The sequence below is a fragment of the Cyanistes caeruleus genome, chromosome 4, assembly GCF_971803275.1.
Source record: "Cyanistes caeruleus chromosome 4, bCyaCae1.hap1.1, whole genome shotgun sequence".
Lineage (NCBI taxonomy): Eukaryota > Metazoa > Chordata > Aves > Passeriformes > Paridae > Cyanistes > Cyanistes caeruleus.
In genome coordinates this window covers 36,296,284-36,316,794 of record NC_141704.1, presented here as the reverse complement: position 1 = coordinate 36,316,794, position 20,511 = coordinate 36,296,284, and the positions used below count along the sequence as shown (strand labels likewise).

Below are 20,511 nucleotides of genomic sequence, written 5' to 3'. Positions count from 1 at the left end.
AAGATCAGTGGCAAAGATGTTAGGGCCACAGTTATTAATTCTAAGCAACTATGTCTTAGAATAAGTAATTTTCAAAGCATCAAACACAGAAGAAAAAGCTAAATCATAGCAATGAAGAAAATATTGAAGTAGACATTGCAGGTCCTCACAGTCCTTCTTTTTGTATCTCAGTTTTAATGTAAAATCCTAAGAGTTGGCATTTAACCCAGTTTCTCAGCTACATGCTAAATATACATTCTTGATATTTTATGTATGATTTCTACTAATAAATCTAACAATAATATGTCACCTACAATAGTGGCTGCATTTCATATTTTATACTTAGTGTAGACATGAGCTTATCTCACTTTTAAGAGAAAACAAGTATTGGTCTACTCGTGTGTCACAGATTAGCTTAAAGTCAAGACATATTCCTCTACTGTTGGATATAAGCCTTGCATGTTCTCTTTATTTGATATAAATATTCAAGAATTCAGGATCCATACTTCAGTTTTTAAGAGAAATTTAAATTAATACTTCTGTATTATGTTTTATTTTAAAATATGGCTATTCTAAGAATCACATCTTTCGTTGCTTTATAAACTGAACCGGATCAATCTCTCAGTTTTTCAAGTTTACCTCTAGTATTTTACTGCTAGCCTCAAAAGAAAACAAAACCAGAACAACTGTCATTAACCAGCACCTTCATTTCTCAGTATCACAGATTGAAAGGCTTATATTGTTTGCCTTCAAAGTGCTATACTATGTATACACAGATAAGTATGCAATAATTCCCTTTGCAAAATAATAATAATTCTCCTTGCACAGAAATAAATTAATAACTAGAAGCACAATCAGTCCCACAACTGCTTTGATCCAAACATGAAACACAGTGTAACTACCGCTAACAGGCAGCTGCCTCCGAAGAACACAACGGCAACTATTCAGGAGACTTAAGACCAGCAGCACATCTTTTCCTGCCACAGAAATTAAACAATAAACTTTCCTTACCTCACATTTTAGATAGACAAAGATGTTACCTATATCAGATAAACTGTGATCAGCTTCTGAATGATGCAGAAGCCAGGAGAGAATTAACATCAGCCATAACTGAAGGCCTTTTGTTCTTGGTTTGTCTTTTCATAAAAAGTTGAATCTATGGGTTGGAAATGCTAGGAAAATATGACTATGCAGAAGCATATAGAAGCATTTGCTTAACTTAGAAGATTCCTTCTCTGCATTAAGTTTATAGATATTTTAATTAAGGAAGTACTTCATTTTATTTTTTCAATATAAGTTATATTCAGCAAAGAATGTGCTACTTATTGTATGAATTAATCCTGATTATTATGTCAATAATGCCAAATTAAATCAGTATCATTCTGTTCTTTAATCAAATTGACATTACTTGCCTTGCTTGACTCAGTTTGCATTAAGCACATATCAAATATTGGATAACAAAATTACATGCAAAATTTGGGACAAAAAAGTAAAGCAGTATAGACAAAAACCCAGTTTTAAATGGTACATTTCAGTGTTATGGAATTTGAAGAATGGTTTATATTAGACTGATACTATGAACTGACTTAAATATTTCAAACACAATGATGAATCCTTTGATTAAAAATATTTTTTAGAAACCAGCACTGCATCAAACAATCATAAGAAATCTTGCTTAAACTGAAAGAAATGTCTCTGTAACTAAATTAACACTGACAGGGCATGGTTTTTTACTGATATTTCCCTGAAGAAAGCTCAGTTTCATGATAATAAAGTAAAAACAGGTAAAAACTTGAAAGATGAGAATATTATGCTGCAAGTTTTTAATGCAGGGTGAGATTAAATTTCCACCTGCAATTTCTGTGTTCATTTAATTTTCCCTGTAATAAATTACAGTACAAATGTCAGCGATTAGAGTACATTACAATTTTCTTTTTAAAGATGCAAAAGGAGCTTCATGAACACAGCAACATTTTGAGTATCAATTTAAATTCCTTGGAGTGAATTTTTACCATCTGGGAAATGCTTCACACTTAACTTATTTTCAGTAACTCCTTGCAAAATACCAGGGCAGCACAGTTTTCACCAAACCTTTCTTTATCACAATTCTATAATTCCAATATGCTATCTAATTATATAAAAATATGCAGAATCACACTTGAACCATAATTGGGAAAAATTGCATCGGTTTTGCTTATTCAGGCTTTGAGCTTCAAACTGCTTTAGTAAATACTTCACTGGAAAGGTAGATTTCTATTGATAACCACACTTTTCAAAAGAGTTTTCATGTTTACTATGCATCTCTGAGTCCAGAAGGAGGTTCAAAGTGACCAATAGATGAGATCAAAAGAGAATGCTGTATAAAATTCTATTTCCCAAATACTGCACCATATACCACTAAATGATGCAAACACCTTTCAAATTTTGTATAAGCATCTTCCAGCCTATTGCATGTCCCCATACAGAGTATTCCAAAGTAATATATTCTGTTTACTGTGCACAGAAATTTGGACACACAGAAGAGAATGTCACATTAATTTCTACATGTTTAACATGCTTTTTCTCAATTTTAAATTTTATATCATTAACCAAATTCACTAATGTTTTATGTTGACAGAAGCTCCCATGATGGATCCTCAAAAGGAAATGTGTCCTCTCCAGCCCAGGACAGGAAGGGATTGTGGGATTTGCACTAGATCTGGGAAGGTTGTGAACAGCATGATGGCAAAATTAATAGCTCCAGAGATCCAGTTTAGGCACTGAAAACTCTAGAACTATTTCTAGCATGATTCACAGATCCTGTCCTTAGTGATAACATGCCCTGCATTCACTTTATATGAAATCTCCTTATATACCATACTAACACAAGCAGATACAATAGACTGAATGCTGCAGCAGCAGAAATGATGACACAGAACTTCATTGTGGTGATCTTACAATATTTAAGGGTTCAAAGTTATGCGGAAAATTGGTTAGAAAATGTTTTGAAAACCAAACAGTGGTAATGAGACTATAACTGTGATGGTCTGAACTAGGTGTCTCTTTTCATGATTTTCTATTAATATCCTGCTTGAATCCACACAGGGCCAGACTGTGTACTGCTCCTGATCTTCTGTGGATGTGTGAAAGCTAGCAAGACAGCTGTCCAAATACCCCAGACAGAAACTCCCCCTGAACTCCAGAAGAGATAAACCAATCCTCTTTTCTTCTGGTATGTTACTTCTTACACATCTGAGGAAAAGAGGCAAAGAGGTAACTGGTTCCAATTATTTTGCATGAATTTGCACTGTTAAGTAAAAGTAAAAAATAATAAAAATGGAACATTTTTTTCTAACACCGTCATGCTTTTCTAATAACCACTTATTCAATGGATTCAAGTTAAATTTATTGTTGACATAACGTGCAGTGGACAACAGCCCCTCCTCTTTCTCCTATTTCCCAGGGCAGCTTGTGCCCAGCTGAGACAGACTTCTTGGATGCACCTCCATCAGAAAAACTTTGCAACTCTGTGCCACAATTTAGCTCATAAAAAAAGTCAGAATGCTAAATGTTCAACGTAGAATACTAAACGTTCAACTTAAAATTAGGAGTCACATATTATTCCATTATTAAAAATGTTATTTTTCCTGAGCAGAGATTGAATTCACATCTGAGGAAGCCACTGAGAATGAGTTATTTCATCTATGGGCAGAAATAATTTTGCTTCTGGCATATACTTCAAAGCAATTTTTAGAATCTGAAACAGAAATAAGTGATGTACTGTGCTAAAATGCCCCAAATTGATTGCTAGCCTTAGAAAAACAGGAAGCATGCAGATTTAAATGCCTTTTTAGAGCACAGAATAATCCCAAGTCTTGTCAGTTAAGTGTGCCAGTCCAATTCAAATCTGTTTTAAATTACTGTTCAGTTCTATCCTGCACATGTTCTACTTTAGAATTATAGATTTAGTTCAGAATGATATCCCACTGGTTTTGAAATAATGTATTTGCCTCCAGTGTTTTTAGAAAGAAAAAGCTCTTAAACACTAGTAATTTTTAGTGTGTTGGAGTCTGATTCTATCTGAAATCTTCTAAACTGAGTAAGAATATTTCCACTAATACCAATAAGATTTGGATCAGACCCACAAAGAATTTTAACCGATAATCAGCATTTTAAACACATTTTTCTTACCAAATTGCATATATTGTCAGTATCAAATATTCTATGACACCTTCTATAGATAATTATATAGGTATAGTTACATATACCCATAACTATAGGTATCCTGCAGAACATTTTATTTTGCAAAATACATTTGCACATTTTGGTCTAAACGGTGACTTCAATGCTCTCATAAATACAGCGTATGTAAATACTGCATATGTAAGTACAGCATGTAATTAAAACTCCTTTATAAACAGACTAATTTGTTTTTCACATTATGAATGAATGAGTGATAGCATGCAGAACAGTTTGCTATATCCATTAAAAAACAGGTACTTGAAAGAAGGATTTTAAAATATAGATGAGAATTAGTAATCAAACTGCTGACTTGTTTTCTCTTTCTCTTCTCTGTCCTAATTTTGACCTATCTAGTAGATTTTTCTTGTTCTCTCTCTCACAGTTTTGACAGTATTTCCAAGTCAGAATACAAAATACTTCTAAATTTCTCATCAGATTTAGCATAATCATATTATAGACACTTATTAAGAGACAAACTGGACCTACTGCCATATTTTCAGTTTATTTTAATTTTATTTTATTTCTCAAGGTTCCAGGGGATGAGTTGTATAAGGAATGCTAAGAATTACATTTCTTTTATAAGAAGAATTATTTGCTTAGAAACTTTTTTCTTTTATTTTGTATAATCACTGTAATCACTGTCATTATTCTTAAGTTATCAGACTTAGGACTAAGACAACTGAAAGCTGTGCAATAGTGTTAACATCTTTTTACTATTTTGCTATTTTCTTTCCTAATACTACTTTGATGACAGTATTTAGTAATCAATTCTTTAAGCTTAATTTGCTTATAGATATGATGCTAATTGTACAAGATCTGCTGTCTGTGGTGCTGAGGCAGAATTTAATTATAGACAGAGAGATGGGTGGGGTTTTTATTTGTTTGACAGTACTGTAACTCAGTATCAGTATCTGAATATGGGCTTTGGAAGCGTGAATGGCCTTAATGTTTGTAACACAGAAGAACAAAACAGAAGGAGAGCACATACCCAGTAACCATGCTTGGTTTCCAAGTGCTGAGAAGAGTGCATAGAGCTCTCATAAAAAGAAATAAAGCTCTCACAAGGAAAACACAACATGACATCTAATTATAATGAGAAGTTAAAAACTTATTCAAGGCATAATAATCTATGATCATTTAAATCTCAAAAGGTGAAGAAAGGCAACTATATGACACTTTCTAAAGTAATTGTGCTGATTAATTATGTAGCTGATGTAAGTATTTAAGGCAACTCAATATCATCCTTGGAGTAATAAGAGGCAGAATAGTTTAGACCAAAATATATGACATTATTAAACTCAAAGAGTGTAATTTAAAAATCTAAAATATTGAAGTATGCATTAAGAGTGTTTACTTCATAAAGATTCCAGGTAAACACCATCAGGAGATATTCTTACTTCGATGCTGTGTACCACATTTTGTGATAGTGGTTTGCTTCCACTGACTGAGAAAAAATGTTTCCCCATGGCTACTGTTGCTATAGGTGATGTTTCAATTGCTGCTTTACTGTGAAAGAATGTTCTTGAGAGAAGGAATATATCAGTTCAGAATTTTCTGAAATCCTAAAATAATCATGTGTGATTATTTCCTGAAATAATCATTAAGACACATGATGACACTTGATTGTAATTTGAAATAGGTCTGCTCTAAAATTTTTCTACAAAACTAAATGAGGCATTTAGTACCTTGGTACTTCTCACCTTATCTTTAATTGAAATTAGTGTTATTTCCATTTCCCTATCATTTTCAATGTGTAGCTATATGATAAAAGGCAACACATAATTCAGGCTCTTGTAGTACCTTATCAAGAGTTTACTCTTAGCATTCCTACATGGATGGTAACCAACAGTGCTCCATCTCTGTTTCACTGTGAAGTAGATAAATTCAGCATTTGCCATACAGTAAAAGCATTAAGATACAGGATATGGGGGCTGGCTGCTTGTTAAACCACCAAAGTGCAGCTGCCTAAAGTCTCTCAGAAACCCTTAAGTGACAACTGTCCAAGGAGAACTTCCCCTGACAACATGTAGACGCCCCATGTAGGCAGATATGGGCTGTCAGTGACACTGGCATTACATCATCAGGGGGGTTTTTGCCTATACTGGAGTGTGCTAAGCTCAGAAGGGGAGCACATCACTCACAAAGGGAATGGAAAAATGGACAGACCATATATCATTTTACAATATGATAAAAAAAAATGCTGATGAATATTTATTATTCTGTGGTCATGACATAAAACTACCTCCTAAGGCACAAAAAAAACTTGGGGGAGAATAGTTCATGCAGTACATGCTGCTCTGAGAAATAATGTCTGTTTTTAGCTTTGTGAAAAATGCCTGGTAATACAGGAAAAAACAGCCTTCCCAGTTCCCTGAACCTGTATTTTCAGCACTGTTTTTCTTCTTTTATGTCGTTACTAGATATTTTTTTTTTTCAGTGTCTCCTTTCTCTTGCCTATGAAGATGACATAGCATACCCTTGCAGAGGAGGAGGGAGAGGGGGGGCAATTTTGAGTATCATCTCACTTTATCTTAGGGATATGAACTAGCTAGCAAGTAGGCAGGGGTTATTCTAATTGCTTGGATAGACAGCAAGTGATTCAAATAATTGAATATTTATGATTTTAACATTTAACTCCTGGAATTGTTCCCAGAAAAAAAGAGCAAAACAATAAGCTTGGTTATACAAAACCTGTATCTCATAGTTAGGCTTTCTGATATTTGACATGGTAAAAGGGACAATTAGAGTTTTTTCTACAGCTGAAACATTCAGAATCTCTCATTTCTCATTGTTTTCATTCATTTAATTTTTTCATGGTTAATAGCAGCTCATTTGTACTGAAGGCTTACAGGTGCATCCGCATTAGTGTTTTGGTTTGTCTGGGAAATGTCTCCACAGTTCCTATTTATGGTGGTTTTGTTCACATCCTGGAGCAATCCTGAAGTGCAATCTTGAAGTGTCTTCCTTCTGGTTAAGTGGGAATGTAGGCTCAAATGTGAGTGCTATACCTTTGTTTACTTTTACATGATTTACATAATTTATTATTCCATCATTTTTAAGGTGCTTTTTTTAAGACTTTCAAAGCCAATATTTTAAGATCCAGCAAGAATCTATATGATACACAGGATTCATTTGAAGGATATCAGGTTTTACTTTTGCCTTAGTAACAGCAGCATTAAACTGCCTCTTAGAGGATTGCTGTGTAAACAAAAGTTCGTTTTTCATTAATTCAACCCATTTATCAGAAACAAAAGTCCCCAGTGACAACTTTATGGTCCAACTCTTGGAAATACCAAATTAGAAATAAAAAAGTAAATTAACTTTTAATCATTTGTTATTGAATTCTTTCTATTAAATATTATTATTCAACTATAGTATTTGCTCATATGGAATCCAGTGAACACTAAAACTGAATAAACCTACACCTACCTTTCTCCTGATTAAAATTCATGTAAGCTAAGCATAGCAGTATGACAGAGTCACAGAAAATGCTGAGTTAGAAGGGAGACAAAAGTTGAACTCGTGGCCTGCACAGCACCATCCCCGAGAGTCTCACCCTGTGCCTGGGAGCATTGTCCAGACGCTCCCCGAGCTCTGTCAGGCTGGTGCTGTGACCACTGCCCTGGGGAGCCTGTTCAGTGCCCAAACACCCTCTGGGGGAAGAACCTGTTTCTAATACCCAACCTAAACCTCTCCTGACACAACTTCAGGCCATTCCCTCAGGTCCCATTACTGGTCACCACAGAGAAGTAATATTACAGCTATCAAGCATGCCTACATATATATATATATATTTGTGTGTGTTCGTATCTGATATCCTGATACCTAGATAAATCAAAAGCTGCTTGGGGAGCATTATATTTGAGGAAAAACTTAGATTTAAATTTTAAAAAGCAGGCATGCTGGGCCCCAGAGATGTATTTAAACCAAACTAGATTTTTAATTAAAGTTGTACTAAAATGGTATGATGAAATTATTTTTTTGCATGTCTTTGTCCTTTCACATATAGATTGAGGTTTTGCATGGAGACTTTTCTTTCTTGACAAGCAAATATCTTGCAAACAAGTGCACAAGGACATACTTTCTCTGCAGCCACTTAGAGCCTGACATGTGCCAGAAACACAGATCCCATTATCAAAGCTACAATCTACACGATACTTTAAAAAGAGACTGCAGGTAATATTACATTGATCATCAGAAGTGTGACACAAACTCCTTGGTGAGTGTTGCCTCTACTATTGACAAATTGGATTCTGGGAGGAAGAATAGAGAATCTTGCCATTCTATGAGATATGTCTGGAGGCACCAATTCTTCTATATTTTCTTTAAAAATAAAACCCATAGGAGACAATTAATTTTATTCCTTGTGAGCTGTACAAGATTGATCCAGAGTTCGTTCTTAAGAGGTCATTTCAGCATGACATAAATATTAAGAAAGCATATATAATGCCACTAGAGAGCAAGCCAAACTTTCACCCTTGTAAATACATAAACAATAAATAGCCGCTAATAAGATCTACAAACGCCAATGAAAGTGAAAATAAGACTTTCCTTTTAAATGATTTTAAAAAGGTCTTCCTTTGATATAAGAAATATATATATAACTAGAAAAAAAAAGCCAAGAGATTAGCTCATTTGGTCATAGCATACTGCTAATAACAGCAAGGTTGCAGCTTTGATCCCTGTGTGAGCCATTCACTTAAGAGTTGGACTTGATTTTTTGTGGGTCCCTTCCAGCTCAGAATATTCTGTGATTAGAAAATTATTCTATGTCTCAGGAACTGAGAATATTAGTTCTATGAAAGGTGCTGTTGAAATGCAGAAAATTGGCATCAGATGGTGTCACAATTTTCTGAGTACAAGTGACACAAATGAAAGCTCTAGAACGTAAGCAGTGGAACCACTTTCTAGCCTTCTGAGTTTTGAAATTATTATTGAAACAAAAGATGGAACTCCCTCATGGTGATTAGATACCTAGTTAAGTGTGTGTGTACCTCCTTGCAAAATTCCTTGTGGGAATTTTGAATTCAAGATCTGCTTATGGGAACAAGATCTGCTTATGGGCTGCATGGAGGATGGATACATTCATAGAACATTCATCTTAGTGAGATGACATAGTACACAGGAAACATCCAGGAGGTATCTGGGATTAGGAGAACCTTGGGCTGCAGACACTGGAAGGCTGTAGCATTCTGAAGAGGTGTCACTATGCCACTGTTTTGCAATTACACGTTTCCCAAAGGCATTCATAATTGGTCAAATACGGCACAGGGCAGATAGAACTTAACTCTAACTCAGACCAACCATATTATTTTTTGTCCTGTTTTTGCTAAATTTATGAGAACTTATTCATTTGGGTATCTGACAGTTCTGACATATCTTCGGAGTACAGCTTTATATCTTCCCCAGACATGGCCATGCACATTTTTCTTCTTCAAATGAATTAAGTCCAAGTTCAGTGAACCCTCTGCATAGCTCTAAGGAGATAATAAATCTCTCACTATGTAAACATTAGAAATGGAAAAAAAGATACTTTCCATTTATTCAGCTGTACTGTTAGAGCTACACTACAATTATAAATATGAACTGAAAAGTCATATACAGAACTTGTATTATCAAGTGCTAAATTAGGTGTAACACATAGTGTCTCTGTGGATTTTTAAAGAAATTTTGAAAGTTTCAATTTTATTATATACTGAATTTGTACAATCATTTCTACCAAAAGGTAGAAATGCTCCCAAAAGCAAGGAATATTTTTAATTTTTTTAAACCTGTGATTATTTTGATTCATTTCTAATTACAAATCAAATTAGCCACTGTATAGAAGTTATTCAATATAGCAAAAACCAAATGGAAATATTTAATCTTGGTTTACAATAAGATCTACTCAGTCATTCTGAAATCATTCGTGAAGTTGTCTCAGATTTATTGACCAAATCCTGCTGAAAAAAGGGCTTTCAAGGCTGGAGTCAAAATTCTGGAACTCATAGCATCATATCCATTTTAGAAAAAAATTACCATGGCTATTCCAGAATGAGGGAGATTGGTGTTCAGTTTTCATCTTTCACTAAACGCCATCAAAGTTTAAGTTTCCACAGGAACACTACCATCACCAATGTACTCTGATATTTGTCTCTGATATTTGTACTCTGGTATTTATGTTGTTCAGCTAGAGCTGTTTATAAAATACGTAGTTAATTAGCTAATGAGGAAGACTGACTCTACCCTAGTTTTCGGATATTCACCAAAGGTAAAGAAGGCTTGTTTTCCCATCTCCATTTTTTTATACAGCTTGAAACAACAAAAACAGAGAGGATTGAGACATCAAATGATGTAACTAACATTACAACTGGACAGCAAGGAACAGAAAAAAAGAAAGATATCTATTGAGTTGCGTGCAAGAAATAGAAACAAAATTGTCTTTAATTTCATTATGGCCTTAGGAGAAAACATTAATTCTTTTTCGTTACTGGCTGGTATGTTATACAGAGAGCTTTTTGTTTTTCTTAAAACTGGACATCACTAATTATACTCAGAGGACTAAAATTTCTTTATAAAAAGAAGGCACATTTTTGCCATTTCCTTCAGTTCTTATCATCTCACATAAGGCTTGGAAACTTCTGGTGAGCAGAAAGCTTTCTAAAAGATACAAAGGAGAAGAGGCAGAAAAGCAATTAAATATGAATAAGAGGACATGACCCAGGAAAAGAAAAATAGATTGAAATGTAAGATAGAATATTCTAAATAATATTACATTTTGTTTAAGTGCATTCACCTGGTAGAAGAAAACCATCCTGCAAACAATATTGTGAAGAATTGAAGACTGAGACATGCTAGTGCTCTTTGCTCATTGCCTTCATCTTGCAATGGCAGTTCTCCTGACTAATGAAGTGATGAAGTTCTCAAGAGCAACCCTCCACAGCTTGGTCAATCTTATTTACAAAATGTCCAATGAAAAGATCAGGGAACAATACAAGGTACGGTGACAGACTAAAGACTAAAACAATCTGTCTCTGCAAATGGTCCTACTACAAGTTCAGGAGTTATTTTGCTTCAGGCTCAGTAAAAAAACACAAACCAAAACAGCGAAGCAAAGAGCTGACTAAGATGACAATAAGCTGAATATGAATATTGTTTACAGTTACTCTGCTTCTAGAAATGGCTAAGAATTGTAAATGACACATTAAAGAAAATATTTTTTCTTTTGACCTTATATGTCAGGATTGTTATTACACCTGGAAAAAAATAAATTTAGATAAATAGCATTTTCAATTATATTGCTTCTAACAACTGCACTCATAACCTCAAAAGAAGGTTCCTCAAAAGAAGGTCCTTAGAAAGTCCTTATTGACTTAATATGGTAGTATCTGTTGTTCCTTCAGGAAATCGTTTTATGATGTGATGAAGCACTTATTTATCTGTGCTGACACCTCTCAAGGAAGGGGATGCATGGAACAAAATGAAGTGTAAAATATTTTAATAGTTGCAAATAGACAGGTATACAAATATGCATACATTGCAGTAAGCTTTTCATTATGCTTACTTCAGAAGCAAAAAAGGATTCAGAGAAATAGCTAACTCCTGAACAGACAACAGTGTAACACACAGTGTTTCTAAGGATCCTGAGGGAAATTTTCCCCACTTTTAGGACAGTCTCTAAAATTTTCATCTCCAGCATCATCACAGCATTGTTCTATTTCCTACCTTCCTCCTTGACTGAGGCCTAAGAACACAGGCTTTCACAATTAGTAAATATATCTTAACTATTACAAGGGATTTTTTTTTCCCCTGTATTGTCAACAATACCTAACTGGCTTTATTCACAGTAAGCAAATAATGTGGGTGAAAAGAGCAGATCCTGTGAAGAACAGCCATTTGAATAAAAGATGGGCAGGCACATGGCTCAACACATGCCTTTCCTCATGTGGTCAGATGGTTCAGAATTTGATTTGAAAAGAGATAATCTGTTCATGTCATTCCTTGTTTGATTAACACATCCAGTGCTATATCTGATAACAGAGATTCAAGACCCAGCTGCAGTTTTATTCTCTCAATAAGCTTGCTAAAAATTGCTTTATTTTCATATTACTTCACCATTTTTTAGGAAAGTCCACATAGTGATTGACATGTGAGACAGTATGTTTGGAGAGCAGGTGCACATGAACAACTAAGTGGGTTTAGCCCAGATAATTCCCTTAAGCCTGAGAAAAGACTCAATAACACTGCAGAGGCATTACTGAAGGGTTGGGTAACACTATCATGAACTTTAAATTTGAATAATATAGTTAATTCCAAGGAGATTACTTTTAAGTTCAGGTGGCATGAGATTTAGGGGCATATTGTATTTAATATTTCATGCAAGCACTAGCACAAACCAATTTCTTGGAGAAAGCATACTGTATACAACAGGAATTGGTTTCATCCACAGATTTCCAGGTGTTGCCTCAGAAGACCTTTCTGCCACTAGGTTTATGGACATGTTGACATATTTGTAACACTGAGATATAATTACAATGAGCTTCATGAAATGTGTTGCTTTGAAACTGCAGTGTGCAAAGACAATAATAGTTAACAAAGAGAAGTTTATAATATTGATCAACCTTACATCTCTCTGTCCCTGTGGGACAGACCGCGTCTTGCCTTGGATAACTTTGAAAGGGCTGAAATTAGAAGCAGCAAAAAGAAGGGCAACATAAGGAGACCTCAACATGTTACATCTGCTGGACAAGTTAATTAGAACAAAAATAAACTGTATCAGACAGTACTGAGTATGATCCCCAGTAGCAGTTCCTGGAATAGCTCTACTATGTCTTAATAATTGCACTCAGTTGAATTTAGCTATAAATTATAGGGAAAAACAGATAATCTTCACAGATGAAAAGGTTCAAATTAACCTGTTTTGAAGAATGCCTTGGCAGAATGCATTGTAATCAAGAAGATGGTGAAGAAAGATAAAGGAGGGTCTGAATTTGACCTTCAGAGCCATTTCATCTGGAAAAGAACTTTCAATCAATGACAAGTTGATACAGGCTGGTAATACCCATTTTTTCAGGTATTACCTTGCTCGCTGTTTGGATAAAGAAGATGGGAATGCTTTATCTACTAAGATTTGTTGATTATTCTTATTTCATTACAAGCCAATATTTTTCCCTTTTCTGTCACTTGAAAACCATGTTCTTTTGCTAATTAGTGAGGCTTGTTAACAGTGTACCACAAACTTGTATACAGCACACCTAAAAAAATGCTCTGGCAATAAAAGTTACTTTCTTCTTCTTTGTATTCCTTTCATCTTGTATTTCACTTCTACTCACTCCAAAACCTTTTATAACTGAAGAAACAAGGCTTGAAGAGTCTACATAGACATCAGAGTTTGATCTTTTCATATCAGCTCTTAATATATGTGATACTTGAACGAGAAAGCAATGCTGACAAATATGTGACCTACTTCGAAGAGCAGCTTTGCTATTATCACATAAGAAATATTTCTGCACCAGAATAAATTCTGACTGTATACAGGAATGCAGCATAGCCAAGAATTTTAGGCCTGATCTCTGAAAGAAGTTTCCAATTTTAATAGGCTGTATTTCTTGATTGTCTCAAAAGAAAAAGACAAAACTGCAACTTTTAAGCTTTTAAGGCTGCTTTTGCTTCTGAAATAGGGATTGTGAGACAGAACAATTTGATCAGACACATACTGTAAAGAAAGATCTGGAAACACTTATAGAAGGAATCAAAGGTGTGACTCAAAGACAATTTTTTCAAAAGTAAAAGAGAAAAAAATTTAGTCTGCACATTAAAGATTACATTTTAAAATTTTACATTCTGGGCTGTTTTAAGGAAATATGTAGCCTTCTTAAATGTATTAAATAATAGCTCTCACAGTCAGAGAACATGGCATATAGAAGCATATTAAGGTCCTTTCCAGTGGAGACAGACTTTCTAACTAAGAGATAAACTCAGTGAATACTTCTCAGTACCACAACAAGATGAGAGAAAAACAGTATCCTCTTCTACAATGAATGGCATACTGAATTTATTGAAAATGTACAGAGTTTCATGGACTGAAAATAAAGATTGTAATGCGATTACCTTCAGACATCTGCTGATATGTTTGCTGCATACATGAATCTGAGTACAGACCTATTTTGATCTGAAACAGAACAAGAACCTCTGCAGGACTGTCTTTTTAATTTCATGGCCCAATTATACTCGGGACAAGAAGACATAATGAAATTATATGGGCTAGAGAAAGATCCATTATTTGGAATGATCAAGCAAAAATGAAAAAGAAAATCATCCAGACTGACAGTTTCAGCTGCAAGTGTTGACTGTGCCAAGCTGATGTTACCAAAAGGCCACAATTTTGTTGCCTTCAATCTTTAAGATTTATGGTTTCAAGAGAACCCAAGGGATATAGAAAACAAAGCAGAGAGATCTGTTAGACAGGCATTTCCCTGAAAGCCCAGGCTGCCCTCTCCTGGAGTGAATTATCTTGCACATCTGTGGTCTGAGTTAATGGCCAAAGTAACATGAGGAACATCTCACAAACAATCACTTGATTATCAGGTATTTAACTCTTCATGTGTGTTATCTTATAGGAGACCTACTAAACATACATTCAGATGAACAAGAAAATTACACACATCTTGCTGGGACAGGGTTACATATAGAAGTGACTTCCCTGTGCAATGACTTTTAGTTCAGTAACTTACTACACTACTATGTGTAGTAGCTGACATTACTGGGATGCACTGGTGCACAACTTGAAGTGAAATGCAATGCTACGAAAGCATCACCATTCACTTAGAATTTGAGAATGCTTCTCTGATGCCAATGATCTAGCACCAGACAAAGCCCTGAGAATAGGTCACGCCACAGCTGCACTCGTGCAGTCTGCCCTACACTTACTGGAGTGAGAGAAGAGCTGCCATCACCTTGTTGCAGCTTCTTCCACCAGCTAAAGTTCAAAACAGAGGACAGAACCTTTCTCCTTACATCAGGCACCCTGATATTAATGTATCTGCTGGTATCTGCTGCCATCCATGCATGCAATATACCTGGTTTGTTTACTCTACAAGGCTATGTGACGCCAAAGCTGAAGCACATATTTACCATTGTATGTGGCCTGTTCTCCAGATAATTAACTAGAAATGTTCTCATATACTGTCATTCAGATAATATGTCTCAGATATGAAATATATCTGTGGAAGAATTTAGTGTTTTTCTATTTGATAAAAAAACCCCACTTTTTAAAAATCAGGACCCCTCTTTCAAATCAGGTGCTGTAGGGAATTAACAAACACCAAGAGTAAAACTGATATCCAAACATAAAAGGGAACCATCAACAACAGGTTGTTTCTTCTTTGGTAGCAGCAGACTACTGAGGTAAAGGAAAAATTATGCAGATTATAGAATTAGAATAATTATTTTGTTGTATTAATTCATATTAATCTCAATTATAATGAATAATTATAAATTTCCTGAAGAAGACATAAAAAGCACTGAAACTGAGTAGGGAAATACTGATGCCTTATTTAGATGGAAATTCCTGATTAAGAAATCCTGTAAAATGCATTTTAATTGTTTCACTAAAATGCACACAAATCTTTAATTAGTAATAAACTAACCATTATTTTAGGATTTAGATTTTCCATGAATTTTAAGGTTATATTTAGGTCACATGATGAACTGTACTTACTGTCACTGTAGATCTTGAAAAGAAAAAAGGGACCTTTCAGTGAAACAACAGCTAGTTAAAGCAGAGAAAAGCTGTAGCAGAACACAGAACACTGTTTCTGCTGCTCCTTGCTGACCATTATTATTCAAGGTTCAGTTTTTAACATTCTAGATAAGAAACAAGCTGTAAAAACGTTTTCAAGAGAGACAATTTTGATCTGTTCCTTCCAGATTTTGTTATTCTTTTTCCATATTTGTACTCCTTGTCTTTTGCAGAGTTATTATGCATCATCTATCTGTAAGGAGTCAAAAAAACTAAATTATCAAAATAAAATGTGGTTTTTTTTCATTCAGGTTAATATTTTGTCTAATATAGGATCCTGTATATTACTTAAATAATTCTAGAATACCAGCTGAAAATGGAGGGTGGAATTGTAATTTTACTGTAAATATTTCATTTATTAATGGTAAAGTACTTGCTTTACTGATTGTAAAATGTACCATTGAAGAGTTTGTAGAAGATACCCTGAAATTCAGTCATTTTGCCTGTTATTTTTTCTTAGCTTTCTGGGAAAAGATAAAGGAAATTCAGCTTTCACTCAATCCATAAATCAAATCATCCACAAATTAGAAGCATAAAATTCTAATAAGCATGACCTTATAGTCCCAGTCTCAGACAAAATTAAACATAGTAATTAGAAGTTTCTGAGTGTAGTCCATTGTAGATTTAACCAAAGAAGATACAAGTCAAATGACTTCAGATACTATGAAGAACTTTAATAGAACTGCACAACAGCAAAAATCTGGAGAAGGTAATTATCTGAAGTCTGTGAATGTTCTTTCTGTTTTCTTATCTTTGCTTTTGAACATCAAGAAATACTTAATATAATTCAACTACCCAAAATAAACTGTGATTAATGAGGAGAATTTACAGTAGAAAAAAAACAGTAACAACAGAAAACACTCCAAATGTTAAAGAATCAAACGAGCCCAGACCTAGGAATAAAAGATATCATTCAAATTAATTGTTTACATGTAAGTTTTAAAATATTTCCTATATCCATGATATAAGCACATTCTTTTAGTTTCAAAGAAAATTGTACATATTATCTTTGTTTATATTATAATCAAAAAACCAAATATGAATAATCTCTGATCATTTTAACTCTCAATCAAAGAAGATAGGATTTCTCACTCTTATTTCACAATAGTTCCCAAACCATATAGTTTTCTATTGATCTAGGTATGATTTTTTAATTTTTTTTTTTTTATAATTTAAAAGCAATACTTTTCAGAATTTTTAAATTCTACCAACTAGGAATGAAGAGGATTCATCTCATTTCAAGACCAATGCTACAAAAAACAATTGATAAGTTTGCTCTGAATTTCAACATTTGTATTATTTTTATTTGACAGTAATCTACTCCTATTGATATTTTAAATACAGTACCCTTTTAAACTTGATTTGCAGATTCCCTAAACTAGCTATCAAAGACATTTGTTTCAATACATCAGCTTTCCCAAATACTATACCCTTCTGTCACAAATTTAGCCTAAATAAAGCAACTTTTATATGGAATTTGGAGAGGAAAATGTAAATGCTTGGTTTACTGACAAATTCAGATTCTTGAAGTTTTTTGTGAAAAGAGAAATACTTTAATCCTTTTTAAAGCATTTTCATTATGTAAATCTCCATTTAGGGATAAAACCTTCCCCATTGCAATCACACTATCACTCTATCAAACTCTTATCATCAGAGCAAATACATTGAAGTTTTACTTTAATGAATCCCATTACTACTGCAGAAACAATCACAGGTTTCTTAGAAATCTTCCCTTCCACATCTTTACTGGTGGTTACATAATGATTTCTAATTAAATTTTTTTCAATTCAAAATCCTTATTGGAGTATATTGGCCACACAGTGATGAAAGTAGATGCACAAATCATCATAATTTCAAAAAGTACAATACCTGAATTCTAGGAAAGTCTGGAAATAACAGTTATTTTTTTCAAAATATAACATTCAGGAGAAAAGTATGTCACATAATACTGGTCATAAAATATTAGAACTCTTTGTAGAGTACTAAGAAAAAACATCAGGAATAATTTTGTGTATTAATGATAAATGTATTTTACTATCAAAGACAACAGCAATTTCAACTTACACCCAAAGACCTAAAGTTTTATAAAACTTTGTTGACAGACAAAGTAAGCTTTTTTTTTCTATACCTGGAAGTTCTTTCTCTTCAAGACTGTATTCCAGAGATCCAAAGGAATAATTAGCTGGACTGATTGCAGGAGTAGAAATAAAACTTGCACAGCCAATGGATGGGTTGATTTCAAAATAATTGTGGCTGTGATTCATTCGGTGAAATTCCAGAGAAGATACTATGGATGTACGTTGCTTTGGCTACAAGAAAAATAGAAGTTTGACATGAAAAACCCAGACTTTTTGTATAGTTTTCATTACTTGACATTTAATAAACCAATCTTTCTCTGTTCTTACTGTTTTTATTTGGCTCAAAGGTTATAGTAGTAAAAATCATTTCATATCACAAGCTGTGGTGTGTAGAGATAATTTCCTTCTAAAATCTGGATTAATCCTTATTAGAAAAAATGCATGTCTTCATTCTAATCAATTTAATTCAACATATAATAGGCCTTTACAGCCTTGCATATAATAATTTCAATCATCTTTTGATAAGAAAGAGAACTCTTCACCAGCTGCATTGATGGGTACATCTTGCAAAACAATTAGAGCGCTGATGCCTGTATAATGAAGTTTACTAAATAATACCAAGTGCCCATCACTCGAAAGACACCCTCTGCTGTTTATTCCATTTATGAATATGCCTCAAATATTCAAAGACTGAAATGTCTGGAAGCTTAAGGGAAACATTTCAACTTGAAAAACATACATGAAAATCAAACTTTCTGTGTGAGTTTTCATAGAACAGTTAAAAAACTTGTTACTACTTTATTTCAAATATTTACTTTCAAAGAAAAGCACTGAGCAGACCCCAGTTAATAGTTGTGCTTTGGATTGCAGAGCAGTTTTAGAGCATGAGAAACCCATTTCTTTTGGGGGGATCTATACCATAAGATGTAGAAATTTATATGTGTTCAACAGATCAGCAACAACTTTTTCACTACATGGACTTGTTCCCATTGCACTGCACTACCTACTAGTACAGGTATAACTTTAGTGCTCAGTGTCACAGCTCTTAAGCCACAGACCACTGCTGGTTTGCAATGCCATGCTAAGTAGTCTGTTGCAGCACTCATTCGGTTCTATACCCAAAATATCCTAACCCCACGATACTCCTTCCTGCTTCAAGATCAATGACCAGAAACATCAAATGTCTCCAAAACAGAGGAGGCCTGCAGCCATGTTTATAGCTGTCCATATATTTATTTCACAACAGAGAAAAATACCTCAGGAAATTCTGCATTGGAAAACCAAACCTGGACAAAAATAGAATAAAGAGAGTAAAAGATGCTTCATCTCTTCTTATTCTAGCATGTCAGGCTTAACATGTCAGAATATTTGTAAGGGTCAAGAATTTGCTCCTAATTAGTATCAAGACCTAATTATTACCTTTGGGAGCAATACTATCTTCCTTGGATCATGAAGGTGTTCACCATCCCTTACTTAGAACTACTTGTTAAAATACAATCAATCCCAGTGGAAAAATTTTCAAATTTGTTTTTGGTCAATTTAATTTTTAGGTTACAAGTCCTGCAATACTTGTGTCATAAATACCAAACCAGGCTGTTTTCACTAAAAATTCACCCTTTCTATTGGAATGTCAGATAGAAAAATTCAATAGAATTAGGTGTGTGTAAGGTTGATTATTTCTTAAAGTTGTGTTAGGCACCATGTAAATTAACTGTGTCATACTAAACCTGAGAAAAATGGGAAATTTTGGCAATCATCTGGTCTATTGAGTGGACTTACTTTCTTCAATAATTCAAACCAGTTTCTGCTTTGAAAGCCTGACTCCTAGGTCTAGTAATTTCATGGGAGGGTTCAATGAACAGGGACAGACTCCAACATCAAACAGTGTAGTTGGAAGTCATTGTTTGGGATCTGAGCCAAAAAAACTCTCAGATCAGACCAAAAATATTCATCTGTATTAATTAAATCTAATGGCCCACTTTTGCTAGACAACATATTCATGAATGGCCTAATTATTTCTAAAACTGAAAAAGATCTCTGGCCATTTGGAAGTTATTTTATGGCCCTTTCCCAAGCAATGGTGTCTTTGCAGATTTGCAGGATTTGAACTCCTCTATTGAAAAGGGGACACTTCTCTTAACATGAGGTGTGGTATCTCTGGTTGTTTTTAAGCTGAGACAGTTCCTGCCTAAACAGGCAGCTGGAATGGTTCAGCTTTGTCTCCCAAAGGAGCTCCAAAGGCAACTGCCCTGGCATTTGTCTATTCAGGCCTCCAGCCACTGCTTTGGCCTTTCACTATCTTGTTTTGGACTTGGGCATTATTGTTACTGATTCAGAGAAACATATTTCAGTTTAAAATGTCTTTCCAATCTAAGGTTTCTGCAGAGAAACTCAGTCTCTAGTACTCCACAGCATTACACTGCTACTATACTTTTTGGAGTTAACAAGGTCCAT

General features: G+C 34.3%; 1 protein-coding gene across 7 annotated transcripts in view; it reads right to left on the bottom strand.

Annotated features, from left to right (window-relative positions):
• Positions 1-20,511, bottom strand: part of ANKS1B (ankyrin repeat and sterile alpha motif domain containing 1B) — a 412,251-nt gene that overhangs the window by 239,633 nt on the left and 152,107 nt on the right. For all 7 annotated transcript variants that reach the window (XM_086885843.1, XM_086885840.1, XM_086885842.1 and 4 more), the window contains exon 12: positions 18,108-18,288. In XM_086885843.1, coding sequence (XP_086741969.1) covers positions 18,108-18,288 — 181 coding nt within the window. The remainder of the gene's footprint in view (positions 1-18,107; positions 18,289-20,511) is intronic.